This window comes from Hyla sarda, chromosome 2 (assembly GCF_029499605.1).
Source record: "Hyla sarda isolate aHylSar1 chromosome 2, aHylSar1.hap1, whole genome shotgun sequence".
NCBI classification, from domain to species: domain Eukaryota; kingdom Metazoa; phylum Chordata; class Amphibia; order Anura; family Hylidae; genus Hyla; species Hyla sarda.
Genome location: NC_079190.1, coordinates 143,200,728 through 143,213,925, shown reverse-complemented (window position 1 = coordinate 143,213,925; position 13,198 = coordinate 143,200,728). Strand labels below are relative to the sequence as shown.

General features: G+C 41.2%; 1 protein-coding gene across 4 annotated transcripts in view; it reads left to right on the top strand.

Annotated features, from left to right (window-relative positions):
* TBC1D4 (TBC1 domain family member 4) overlaps positions 1–13,198 on the top strand; it is a 169,428-nt gene that overhangs the window by 119,017 nt on the left and 37,213 nt on the right. For 3 of the 4 annotated variants that reach the window (XM_056555517.1, XM_056555521.1, XM_056555520.1), the window contains one exon: positions 1,083–1,232. The exons of the other annotated variant lie outside the window; for it this stretch is intronic. In XM_056555517.1, the coding sequence (XP_056411492.1) occupies positions 1,083–1,232 (150 nt within the window). The remainder of the gene's footprint in view (positions 1–1,082; positions 1,233–13,198) is intronic. 4 annotated transcript variants of the gene reach the window in all.

The window sequence follows — 13,198 nt, the reverse complement described above, 5'->3', positions numbered from 1 at the left end:
TTTATATCTTATTTTATTCATCAAATAGTTTATAACACAATGCATAGATGTTGCATGTTTAGAGAATGTGTTTTTTAACCAGTATTAAAACAATACAGAGTTTTGAGTACGTGGAAGAAGAAGAAAAAATAAACGTGTATATTTTATTTTATTTAGGAACCAAATATGCATTTAAAACTTTCATAAAGTGCTTTCTGTTTAGGAGAAAGTATTCACACAGATAACTTTTCTCAACCAATGCATAAAGTTAGGGGTCCCCACAGTAGAATCTGCAAGTGGGCCCCCAAGTATCATTTATACTACTAGTCTTCTCCAAGCTGGTAGAGAGTTTTGGGTTTACATAGTATAGAATGTGCAGTTTATACAGTACATGTTAACATAGTCTAAGGCCCATAGCACTGGTATAAAGGATCTCTATTTAAAAATAAAAATGCATTTTAACTATGTGCTTCCTAAATACTTTTCTATATATACGAGTTTAAAGTAGTTTCTGTAATAGACATTCTGCTAAATACAGGAGACAAAACTACAGTATGGGAAGTTTTGAACAATTTTTTTTATCAGTACCAGAGAATCCCTTTATTTACTATGCATTGTACAGTAATATATACTTCTATTAGTGTGTTTTTCCTTATCTATTAATATTAATTGTTTTATTGTGTTAGTAATATTAGTAATGTCCTGAATTCTAGAACACATTAATGCATTAATTAAAACTCCATAGCCTGACTTTTATATGACATGTTTTATTTAAAGTCTACCTGTCACTTTAAAAAAAACTTTGACATGTCATAGAGACTGATCACTACAACGAGCGAGAAAGTAGCATGCGGCCGAGCGCTTCTCTCCCCGCTCTCTATATGCACATCTGAGAGGATCCATCTTTGTTGGTTGCTCATAGCTGGAAGAGAATATGCTAAGCACACCCATCTAAAGGTTTGTTATAGCGATCAGTCAAAGTTGACATATCCCTACGACATTTCAAAAGTTTTTTTTAAATAACAGTGCCTTTTTCAATTTTATATTTTTATAGGGTTTAGACACTTATAGATTCCCTGCTAATATTGTTTTCTGACACCTAGCCCTGTTCCCATTGTCCGACGTGTCCGCACTAAGAGCGAGTCTGCATCCTCCAGTCTCCCCTCATCCTTTTCTACCCCTTCTTTCCTGAAAAGTTTTTACCAGGGTTCAGGGAGACGTCCATCACAGTCTGAAAGTGATGTTCTTAAGAGGTGAGACACAGCAGGCTGCTTCCAGTACACCACCTGCACTCTGTGTATGCCTGGTCGCAGTGGCTTGTCCTGGGGGAATTAACCCACTTGTGGAATGCTGCGGGGGCAGTCTTCCATATATTCAAGTAATTACCTTAATTTTCTCCTAAAATGGTAAAATGTTCAGCTGTGCAAGTGATACCGCTGTATAACTTGTGGTGGATACAGTTAGTATCTCTTCAGTATGTAGTTCAGTATCCAAGTCATGATACAGCAGAGCCATGTTTTATGATGCTTAGACTGAGCTCTGCTACATATAGTAGCATCATTTCTATAGCTAAGGCTCTAAGGCTATAAAACACACTAATGTTTCCTGTTGAATGTGTTATACCACTATACAAGCTAGTCAGTGCACAGCCATCTAAACTACCACGAACATTTCACCATTACAGTTGTCTGCCTGTATAGCAGCACTAATAAAACTGACTAATTTTGCATGATTCAATTCCTCTTTGTAATTGGAATGCTTGTTCCTATATGGTAAATATATATTTGGCTGTAATAATCTGTGCCTTGGATGCTGGTTTCACGATGTTTCTTCATTGTCTCTTGGCACTGTCTTTTACTGTTTGTACCCTACTTCTTATTATTCCTCTACATGTTTTCAAGCATCAGGAGTTGGTTTGTGGGAGTGTGAGCCATCATATTGTGTAGAATCTGCTCATAAACTCTGAAACACTTGTGGTGTCCAGGTCAAAAATTCACGGACAGCGAAAACTGGGTTTCCTGGCATTGTTTTAGCTTAGTATAACTGTAATGACTTCTTGTGCATCACAACTATAGAAAGAAACATTGGCTTTAGCTAAAGAATTGCGTTTACTTGTGAAATCCCACCTTTTGCCATCACTTTCAATCTTATAATAATACATGTTTATAAAAGCTGCACTCTGTTTTTTCTTTCTTGGCCAAGCTTAAAGGGGTACTCCACTGGCCAGCATTTGGAACTAAATGTTCCGAACGCTGTTTTCATGCTGCTGGGGCTGGCCACGCCCCCTGTAATGTCACCCCCCCCCCCCCTCATTTTAAGTCTATCAGAGTGGGCGTGACACCCCCTCCCATAGACTTGCATTGAGGGGACATGGCCGTCACAAGTGGCGTAACTGACCCCCGCAGCGCGAAAACAGCGTTCAGAACATTTCGTTCCAAACGCTGGCCAGTAGAGTACCAACAGTATTCTAATTCATTACATTTTTTATGCACTTTTAGTAAATTACTTGCTGCTATATTTTACAAGAAACCAGTACTTGTAGCAATATGACAAGTCACATATTAAAAAGCACTTACAATCATTGTGACATGTTAATAGAGGGCCAACAATCCAGCAGTCAAAAGGGAGAGGGGAAGAAGATACATAAACCAAGATGAATACTATCAGAGAGGTGTAGGTGTAACCTTGTGCTAGTCAATATATGGCAGAAAAATACAATATAGATGTGCAAGTAAATCTCTGGCAGAAATCCAACCCTCAGAGTTCTGCTGCAGATTTGCAGTTTGATATGCCACAGAATTGCACTCGGATTATCTCCATTCAGTAAGGGTACTGTGCACGTGATGGCCAGCCACAGTTTCTGCATAGAAATGTTAAGAAGCTGTTAATTTACAATTTTTTTCTGGAATGCGGATTTCCAGTTCACTGTGTAAAATTCTGCACCATGTAGAACTACAATAAAAATACAGATAGGCATATAAATGAGTCCATCATTATTGGTGAGCAAAAAGGTAACAAACAGAATGACAACCATTAAAGGAATCTTAGTGCGTCAGAAAATAAAGCAACAGCATGTACAATAACACATACTTTCGAAAATGGTGGCCAGATAGAGAGAAACTTTCTGGGACATTTATTGCATATCCCAGGAATGTTTTTTTTTTTTTCTTTGTTATTGTGATAGGTGTGGGACCTGCATCTATCAATCATTTATGGCATATCCTTTGAATATTCCATAAAGGATGGAATAAAGGAATATCCCTTTAGGGTAGGGTAGAAAGTGCTGTATTTTTCTCTGTATTTCCTGCTGTCACTTAAAATGGAAGTGAAACGCCGACGCGTTTTCGAGCTGTCGCTCTTAGTCATGGCATTCACCACGACTAAGAGCAACAGCTCGAAACGCGTCGGAGTTTCACTTCCATTTTAACGGACATGTCACTTACCACTTCGTGGTAACATTTTTTCATTTTTTATGCGCACTATTAAAAGTTAAGTTTTATTGGATACACTCTATCGGGAGCTGGATATCTTCTCTTCCACTTGTTTTTCGTTGCTACGGGGAGTAACGGATTTCTGCATCCGTGCTCCCAGACTATCATCAGATGCTTCTACATATGGACTGATTGGTGAGCTGATCTCTACCTCCTTTTTTTTATTTTTTTTTTTTGTATTTTCCTACCCATTGACTTCCATGGATAGGAAAATATGCAGCAGCAAAATACGGCATGTGAAACCCTACCCTTAATGTGCATGTGTCATTTTCAATCCATGAAATACACTGAAACCGATTTTATCTGTATGTCTGAAAGCCATGTTTCCATGCAGCCTGCGACACATGCTGACTGAAGGAAACTTCTTGCGTAGTCACTAAGGATTTCCTGGTTCTGCGGCAGGAAGCACAGCTGTAGTCAGGAGTCATGTGTACGAGTTTTATTTTTTCCAATATTATAAATCGTTACCTGCAGCCAGTCGAGAAATTTTAGTAAAAAATCAGCTCACAAGTTCCATATTTGTGTCCATTGGTTTAGTTTTTTAGCTTCTCTGATTTGTTTTTTTTTATGTATCAAACTATGAAAAACAAAGATCCGTACCTATATGAAAGACACTTTTAACTTGCTGACCCTAAGGGTGTAAGTAACCTTTGTATTAGCTAGACAAGGAGAGAAAAAACACAGAATCATTCTTCCTATGCAAAAAACAATAAAAAGCTTTATATAACCAAAAAAGTGCAGTGTTTCAAGAGTGCCTTGCTGCCCTTTTCAAGCATGTGTGAGAGCAACAGGCACATATCTTAATATACCTAATCACGTGTGCATACAGTCAGATCCTGTGTATACCCATAGTTTCCTTAACCCCTTAGTTATCAAGCCAATTTGGGTTCATGTATTTTATTGATTAAATGTTATTATTTATTACTTATATGGGGATAACGAAAAAAAATGGATTTTTTTGTCTTTCTTTTTTGTTTTAAATTTACGTCATTCACTGCGCAGAAAAAATATTAGAATTTTATGCTGTGTGTCAGTACGATTACAGCTCTACCAAATTTATATAGGTTTTTTGTTTTTAGGTTTTAGCAGTTTGCCACCATAGTATTAAAAAAGAAAAAAGTATCGCCACATCCCAAGACCCATAACATTTTTATTTGGTGGGAGGATTATTTTTTTTATCTTTAATTCAAATGTATTTCTTAACTTTTCAACTAATCTCACTGGGGGACTTCTACGAGCGATCTTCTGATCACTTATTTGATAAACAGCACTATCACTGTGTATACACAGCACTATCACTGTAGTGCAGTGTATTATGCCTGTCAGCAGTATGCTGACAGGCCAGTTTGCACTCAGCAATCTTGTCGCTAGGCTGCAGATTAGGTAGGATACCCTTTCAGTCCTGTTACATGCAGGGGGTCATGTTTTGACCCCGGCATGTAACGGATTTAAACAACTCCTACAGCATTTTATGTTCTACATATTCTTTGGACATGAAGAACCCTGATTGACTGCTGTAAATTGCTCACTTGGTATAATTATAGGGGAGATTGCTTTTTTTCCCGTTTTTAAAAAGCCTTCTGATTGGTTGCTATGGGCAACTGTACTTTTACTTTACACAGGTTTTGATTAATCCCCCCCCCCCACACACATATCTTCATTTATCACAGGTACCAATAAACAAAACAAAACAGTTTCCTAGAAGGTTCCCTGGGTGTCTGGCACAGAAGGACACATGCGTAGGTTTAGCCCAGAGAACATCTGGTGTGTTGTCTATAGACCCCTCTAAGCATATGTTCAGTATATACAATCCATCATCCATAAGTACATACAATCCCCGATGTAAATTATGACACTACAATTGGGGGTCCATATTACATGCTAAGAGTAGGCACCTAAACCATTATGAAATCTAATCTGACGGACCTTTGTACTAAATAGGAGTAGATAATACAGTGACATTTTAAATAGCAATGTCTGCAAGATGCCCATAAAGGGTTAAACCCTGGGGCTCTGATGTATATAACCCTCACTTTATGAGGAAATGGAAAGAAGAAGTTTTCCTACTTTGAATGTTAGGATCAGTTGTAAAATAAATGAAATCAATCCTTTAATGAATAGAGATTTTTAAAGTGTGTCTGGTATCTGAGCAGAGATAATAGTTAAATGGATCATTGTGGTTTACATCGACAGGATCTTTGTTGTCCGTCAGCTGCCACTTTCTTTTATCCATGGCGAGGTTGTTAAAATAATACCTTACCGTCGTATAAATATGCTCTGAAATCATAATAAACAAGGGAGTTTCAGATTGTGGATTTTTTTTTGTAAGGGTAAATTCCCACTTGCCGGAATCTCATTCCTTAATGTTTATGGGTAAAATATGCAGCGTGGGGAACTACCTGAGAGTCCCTGGGAAGGTGGAGAACGCGGGAACTACATTAAGTAAGGATGCTCTTTATGTTGGTGGATGTGTCTACTGATCCTCCAGTGAGGGGGGCTTCTCAGTCTTCTAGCGAGTTATAAGTTTTTGTTTCCTTTTTTTTATGTGGCGGGGAATGGAGGGCTCCTTGAGATTTGGATGTGTTCTGTCTGTCTGTGTTGTATGTCTGGTGTGCTGGGCTGTTTTACCCCAGGGTCACGCGGATGACCAGTCTTTTCTATTGATATGTGCTGCCGGTTGTTCCTGCGGGATGTGATATATTTGTATGATCCTGATTGATTTTGATGATCTCCTGCACTCTTGGATTTTGGTGTGTACTTGTTGGTGTGTACACCTGGGGTTCGTGGGTTTTCTGTTGTTGTATGTATAGTTCTTTTTAAAAATGTAAAATAAATACTTTAAAAAAAAAAAAAAAAGTAAGGATGCTCTTATACAATGTAGTTTTGCTGAATTTTTGCAGTGCAGCTTTGAAGCCAAAACCAGATGTGGGTTATAACAAATTAGATAATATAAAATGTACTGTTTATGTACATGTATACACTAGCTACTTTATTAGAAATACCCATGCAGTAGCAGGTTCAGCATCCTTTGGCCTTCAGAACCGCAGCAGTTTATCATGTGATAGACCCCAGTAAGTACATTGTCCTACATTACTGTTGGCCCATGTGGGTAGGATCACTTCTGGTAGTTGCCGCAGATTAAATGAAGGTACTGACATACTTTGACCAGTCTGTTCTTATTTGTCATGGATATGCTCTACAGGATTAAAATGTGGAAACTGTGAAGGACAGGCAACCAAGGAACACTGTCAAGTTCCTGGAACCAATCCATAACTATACAGGGATGTGGAAATCCTATCGCCCGACGCCTCAGACATGTAGATCCGGGCACCGGGCAGTGGAATTTTTCATGCATTTAGTCCTGTATCGGGCAAGCAGAGCCGGACCGACTTCCCTCTTTATTTTTATAATTTATAATGTGTGAAGTGCAGAAGCAGACTCAGACCTGAATGGGACGCAAGTCTGCACCTCACACCGGCGCTCAGGGTGTATGGAGCGGGCTCCTGACTCAAGCCCGCACCATACCTGGCGGTTCTTTGCTGTTTTCAGCTACCCGGGGGCCGCCGCTAATAGCCCAGCATGCGACGATCGCCAAGGCTGGCTATTAACCCTTTAAATCGCCGCTGTTGAAGTTCACAGCGGCGTCTAAAGGGACCTTATAACCATCCCTGGTGATCTAATGGGGTGGATTACCCCTCTCCCCCTGCGCGACCGCTTACCGGAGGGCTTATCTCTGCACCCCCAAAGATCTGCATTTCATTGAGCCACCCTTGAGCAAACTTAACCAAATGAACACATACCAATGGAGTTTAATAGAACTGCATTGATCTGTATGAGGCTTTTAATGATTCCTCCTAATAAAGTGTATTTAAAAAAAAAAAAAGTTTAATAAAAGTAAAATAAAAAAAACACCCATTAACCCCTTCCATATTAAAAGTTGATATCACCCCCTTTTATTATTTTCCTTATAAAAATATGTAAACATAATAAAAATAAACATATAAACATATTTGGTATTGGCGCATGCGTAATTGACCGAACACAAATAACATTTTATATGTCGGTAAATGGCGTTAACGTTAAAAAAAAAAAAATAAAAAAAAAATCACAGAACTGCAAGTAAACAAGTAAAAAGTGTTCAAAAAGTCTGATCAATACCAAAATGGTACCGATACAAACAGAAGATTACAGACCAAAAATGAGCCATCATACAGCCCAGTATACAGAAAAATAAAAATGTTATAGGGGGTCAGGAATTTTTTTAAACAAATTAAAAAGTAAAAGAAAAATTTTCATTATTAAAACATGACTGAAACTAAACAAATTTGGTATTGGTGTAATCAGGCCGACCTAAAGTATTAAAATATTATGTAAGTTTGACCACAAGATGGATGGAGAAAAAAAGAAAAATCCCAAATTTGCATCTTTTTTTCAATTTCATTTCACAAATATTTTTTAATTTTTTTTTGTTTCAGAGCATAAGTCAAGGAAAAATGAAAGGTGTCCTGACAAAGTATAATTGGTCCCACAAAAAACAAGCCTCATATGGGTCTGTAGATGGAAAGAGTTATGGCTATTATAGGGCGAGGAGGAAAAAATGAAAGTGCAGAAAATTAAAAAGACCTTATTTATGTACTATTTTAGTTTAAATAATTGTATCCACCTGAACAAGTGGATTTGCTTGAGGGACAAGTAGATTGTGTTCCACTTTAGTCCCTTTGGACAAGTAGTTTTATTTTTTATTTTTTTATTTCCATACTCCTTCTATATTACCCATATGACAAGGTACAATATCCTGCTGAAAGTGTCACACAATGCTTAGATAAACTCTACTGTCCAAACATCCATGTGCATTTAAAGGACCTAGGGCGTGACAAGTATACTTCCCCACACTATTACACCACCTCAACTAGTGTGAACTGTTGACACCTGGCGGGAAGTGTTCCTCAATGTCATGGTGTTTGTGCCGAATTGTGACTCTCCTGTCACATGAGGCAACACAAACCTGGATTCATCTGACCAAGTAGTGTTTTCCATTGTTCAGTAATCCAATTTTTGCACTCTTATGCTTCAATCTGGTCATCTGCTATTGTAGCCCAATACGTCAGAATACATTAGTAGCAGCACCGGCATTGTATTCTGCTGCAATTTGCTTGACTGAGCACCTCCGATGTCATTGATTTTTTGACAAACAATGTGTTCACATTTACAACATGCTTTTTATCTAGTTGTGTTTCCATGACTGCACCTTTCCTGATATACTGCACTCACTATACCATTGTACAAGAAAACCCCACAAGGTTGACAGCTGTCCCAGGATATTCTAACAGTAATAACCATATCTCATTCCAAATCTCTCAGATCACTCGCATGTCTTACCTAATATTTTGTAAAAGACTTTACAGAAACCATTGTGTCTATAGATGTGACACAAATTTACTTTAAAAGCAGGTAATAGTCTGTATTACATTCAAACTTCTTTCAATGGTTTATGTATCTTTTTTAATCCTGCACACTCCCGCTGCATTTCTGAGCATTACCGCCCGCTTCCGCAAGGTGTGTATTTCACTCCTGTCCAATCATGGCTGCTCCCGCAAACATTCTGTCACCCCCTTGTGCCATTTCATCACCTCCTGTAGAGCTGGGCGGTATGACTAAATATGTGTATCACGGTATTTTTGTAACTTATGGCGGTTCCGCGGTATATAACAGTATTTCTTTCACACACACCCCCCCCCCAAATCATGTTACCCGCCAGTGCTGTTCTGCTCCCCCAAATCATGTTACCCGCCAGCGCTGTTCTGCTCCCCCAAATCATGTTTCTTGCCAGCGCTATTCTGCTCCCCCCCAATTAATTATCAGCCCAGCGGGGTACTACTCACATATGTCACCCGCAAGCACTGCACTGTACACCAGTGGTCTCCAACCTGCGGACCTCCAGATGTTGCAAAACAACAACTGGGCGCATGCTGGGAGCTGTAGTTTTGCAACAGCTGGAGGTCCGCAGGTTTGAGACCACTGCTGTATGCTGTATCCCTATACCTGGGCTGCAAAAGATAAAAAAAAATCAACTTTAACTTACCTACGTCGGCCACACGCTGTTCCTTGGGACAGTAACGTCGGCCAGCAGTCAGCCTATCACCGGCCGCAGCGATGTCCCTCCCCGGCCAGTGATAGGTTAAACGCACTGTCATGTAAGAAGCGGGACATCGCTGCGGCCGGTGATAGGCTGACGGCTGTCCGACGTTACTGTCCCAAGGAACAGCGTGCGGCCGACGTAGGTAAGTTAAAGTTGATTTTTTTTATCTTTTGCAGCTCGGGTATAGGGATACAGCGTACAGCAGTGGTCTCAAACCTGCGGACCTCCAGCTGTTGCAAAACTACAACTTCCAGCATGCCCGGACAGCCGTTGGCTGTCCGGGCATGCTGGGAGTTGTAGTTTTGCAACATCTGGAGGTCCGCAGGTTGGAGACCACTGGCGTACAGTATAGAGTTCCAGCCCCGGCAGCCCCAACAAAGAGGAGGAGGGCAGTGCTTGCGGGTGACATATGTGAGTAGTACACCGCTGGGCTGATCATTAATTGGGGGGGGGGGGGCAGAACAGCGCTGGCGGGTAACATGATTTGGGGGGAGCAGAACAGCGCTGGCAGGTCACATAGGATTAGTTCCCCGATGTGGGGACAGCACAGCAGCGCTGAGTTGATAATTCATTCATTCCCGAGGGGGAGGGGCCCAACCGCTATTGTGGTATGGGAAACATTCATATTGTGCAGCCCAAAAATTTCTGTATTCGGTATGAACCGGTATACCGCCCACCCCTAACCCCCTGTGCCTTTTTATCAGCCCTCTGTTCCATTTCAGAGGTTTGCAGGACTGCGCAGAATTTTGCTACCACAAGTTTTATATCTGGTCCCACGGGATCCCATTGCAGTCCACTAGTTCATAGTCTTGCCTTGCTTGCCTGGGCTCATGTTCTCACCTCTGTAGTGATGGGAAATCTGTCTCTTTTTAGGGAGACTGAATACGTGGTTGAGCTCAGCAATAGGAACCACTGCTCTCAAACTACTTTTCATTTAATATCACTTCTAGCTATTATTATTCAGCCAAATTTAGAAATCTTTAACCAATCCAAACTAGTCCTGCTGGAAATTGAACACCGAGCATCATATAACAACTACAAAATAAATGACATTGTGCAGAAGAGCAGCAGCAAAACTGAGCATGTGTGACCCGATTAGCCAGAAAAGTAGCTACAGTGATTATCAAAAAATGTAATCCATAGTAATCACAGTAATGCTACCATTCAAGGATAATAAACACAAAGATAATAAAGATTGCCTTGTTGTCACAGCACAGTGGGTAGCACAGTGCTCTTACAGCACAGAGGCAAAGCACACAGCAAGTCACAATCCATTATAATTCAGATTATAAAGCACAAACTAATGTCACAAAACAGAAACATACTTTAGGCAGTGATGTTTCAATACATGGCTAATAAACACTAATGTAATAGAAGAAAAAGGGGTATTACCTATACTGATGTCACAGAATAGAGATAGTCATACCAAAGAAGTAATGTACATTAAGTCACAATTCAAGGACCAATGTAATAACGTGTGCAAATTATAGTAGACACCGCATCATTATGGTAAAGAACACAATGATGTCACAGTTCAGAGCTATTGAGGGAAATTTATCATCTGAATCTATTCTCTGCTTTCAAATTTGCAGACTTCTGGTCTAGTGTGCCACAAACTTATCAAAAGTCGCACGCGGTTTCATAACTTTGCCACACAAGCTTCCCATCACCTATTTACATTGTATAAGTAACTGGGTCGACATGGTCTGAGGTTTCAGCTTACTTTTGCATAAATGCCCTTTTTTTTTTTGCCACTTTTTAGGAAAAGTCAAAGTTGATAAAATTAATGACCACTGTATTTTGTGCTCTATTATAGACCACTTGGCTTGTTGGGAAGAGAAAAGCTCTAAACCAAAGGTCGCATAAAAGTCTCAACTAAACTGACGGAGACTTTCTGAGAGACAAATTTAGACCATCTCAAACAGTCTAAACAGTCTGATTTATCTTCCTCATTAAAGCAATAGCTCTGAACTGTGACATCATAAAGGGATACTCCGCCCCTAGACATCTTATCCCGTCTCCAAAGGATAGGGGATAAGTTGAATGATCGCATGGGGGCCCGCCGCTGGGGCCCCCCGTGATCTCTGCTGCAGCACCCCAGACATTCGTTGCACGGAGCGAACTTCGCTCCATGCCAGATGACTGGCAGTGTGGGGCGGAGGCTCCTGACATCGCCGTCACGCCCCCTCCCATAGACTTGCATTGAGGGATTGTGACCGTGATGTCACGAATGGGGAGTGGCCGTGACATCTCGAGCCTCTGGCGCTGCAATCGTGACTCTAAACGAACGCCGGGTACAGCAGAGAGATTGCAGGGGTCCAGCCTTTGGATAGGGGATAAGATGTCTAGAGGCGGAGTACCTCTTTAAATACAGTGGTCCCTCAACATACGATGGTAATCCATTCCAAATGGACCATTGTTTGTAGAAACCATCGTATGTTGAGGGATCCGTACAGTGTAAAGTATAGGACAGTGGTCTACAACTTGCAGACCTCCAGATGTTGCAAAACGACAACACCCAGCATACCCGGACAGCCAACGGCTGGTATCGGAGGTTATACTCACATGTCCCCGCCGCTCCGGACAGTCACCGCTACCCTGGATGTCGCCTCCCATCACTGTCGCCGCGTCCCCGGTGTGTTCCCGACGCTCCGGCAAGGCCTCTGCTTCCCCGGCATCCTCGCTCTCCGTCACCGCTATTACGTCGCTATGCACGCCGCTCCTATAAGATGACGGGACAGCGTGCGCAGCGACGTGATGGCGATGATGGAGAGCGCCGACGATGCAGGGGTTCCAGAAGAGGACGTGCCGGAGCCCTGAGGACAGGTAAGTGATCGTCAGCGGGGCACCGTAAACGGCTATCCGGTGGCAGCTGAAGAAGTCTGCGCTGCCGGATAGCTGTTTATACGATGGTCCCGACATACAAAAGCATTGTATGTTGATGCTGCCTTCAACATGCGATGGCCTCTGAGAGGCCATCATATGTTGAAATGATCGTATGTTGGGGCCATCGTAGTTTGGGGGGTCACTGTACTGGAATTGCTTTATGTGGCAAGTTTGGACCTGTCAAGTCTAAAGTTAAATGGGCACTGTCAGATACAAAAACTTTTGATCTGTTGTAAAGCATGCAAAAACAATAGGTTTTGCAATTGCTTTCATTAGATAATTTTCAGTATTTCATACTGAAAAATCCAGTCAAACAATTGCCCCCCCGCCTGCTTGGACACATACTAGTCCTGCTGTGTCCATGCATCATCACCTACATCATGGACACACTTCCTTGATTGACAGCTGGGAGCACAGGGCTCACAGCTGGAGGAAAAATCCTCCCACTGTCAGCTTGTGTCCCGCTACTGTCAGTGAGAAGAAGCTGGGAGTTGTAGTTTTGCTAATGCTAGGGGAGATGTGAGCAGACAGCATACTGGGGGAGGGGGCGGAGACCTGCATAGTGAGGCCACGCCCCCTCCCTATGAGAGGAATTCAGACTAATAAGCTAAATTAAAAGTTTAATTTAAAAAAAAATAATGGTGCTAGACACATAAAAATGAGATGTACATGGTCAGGATTAGGTACTGAGTGATATATAAAA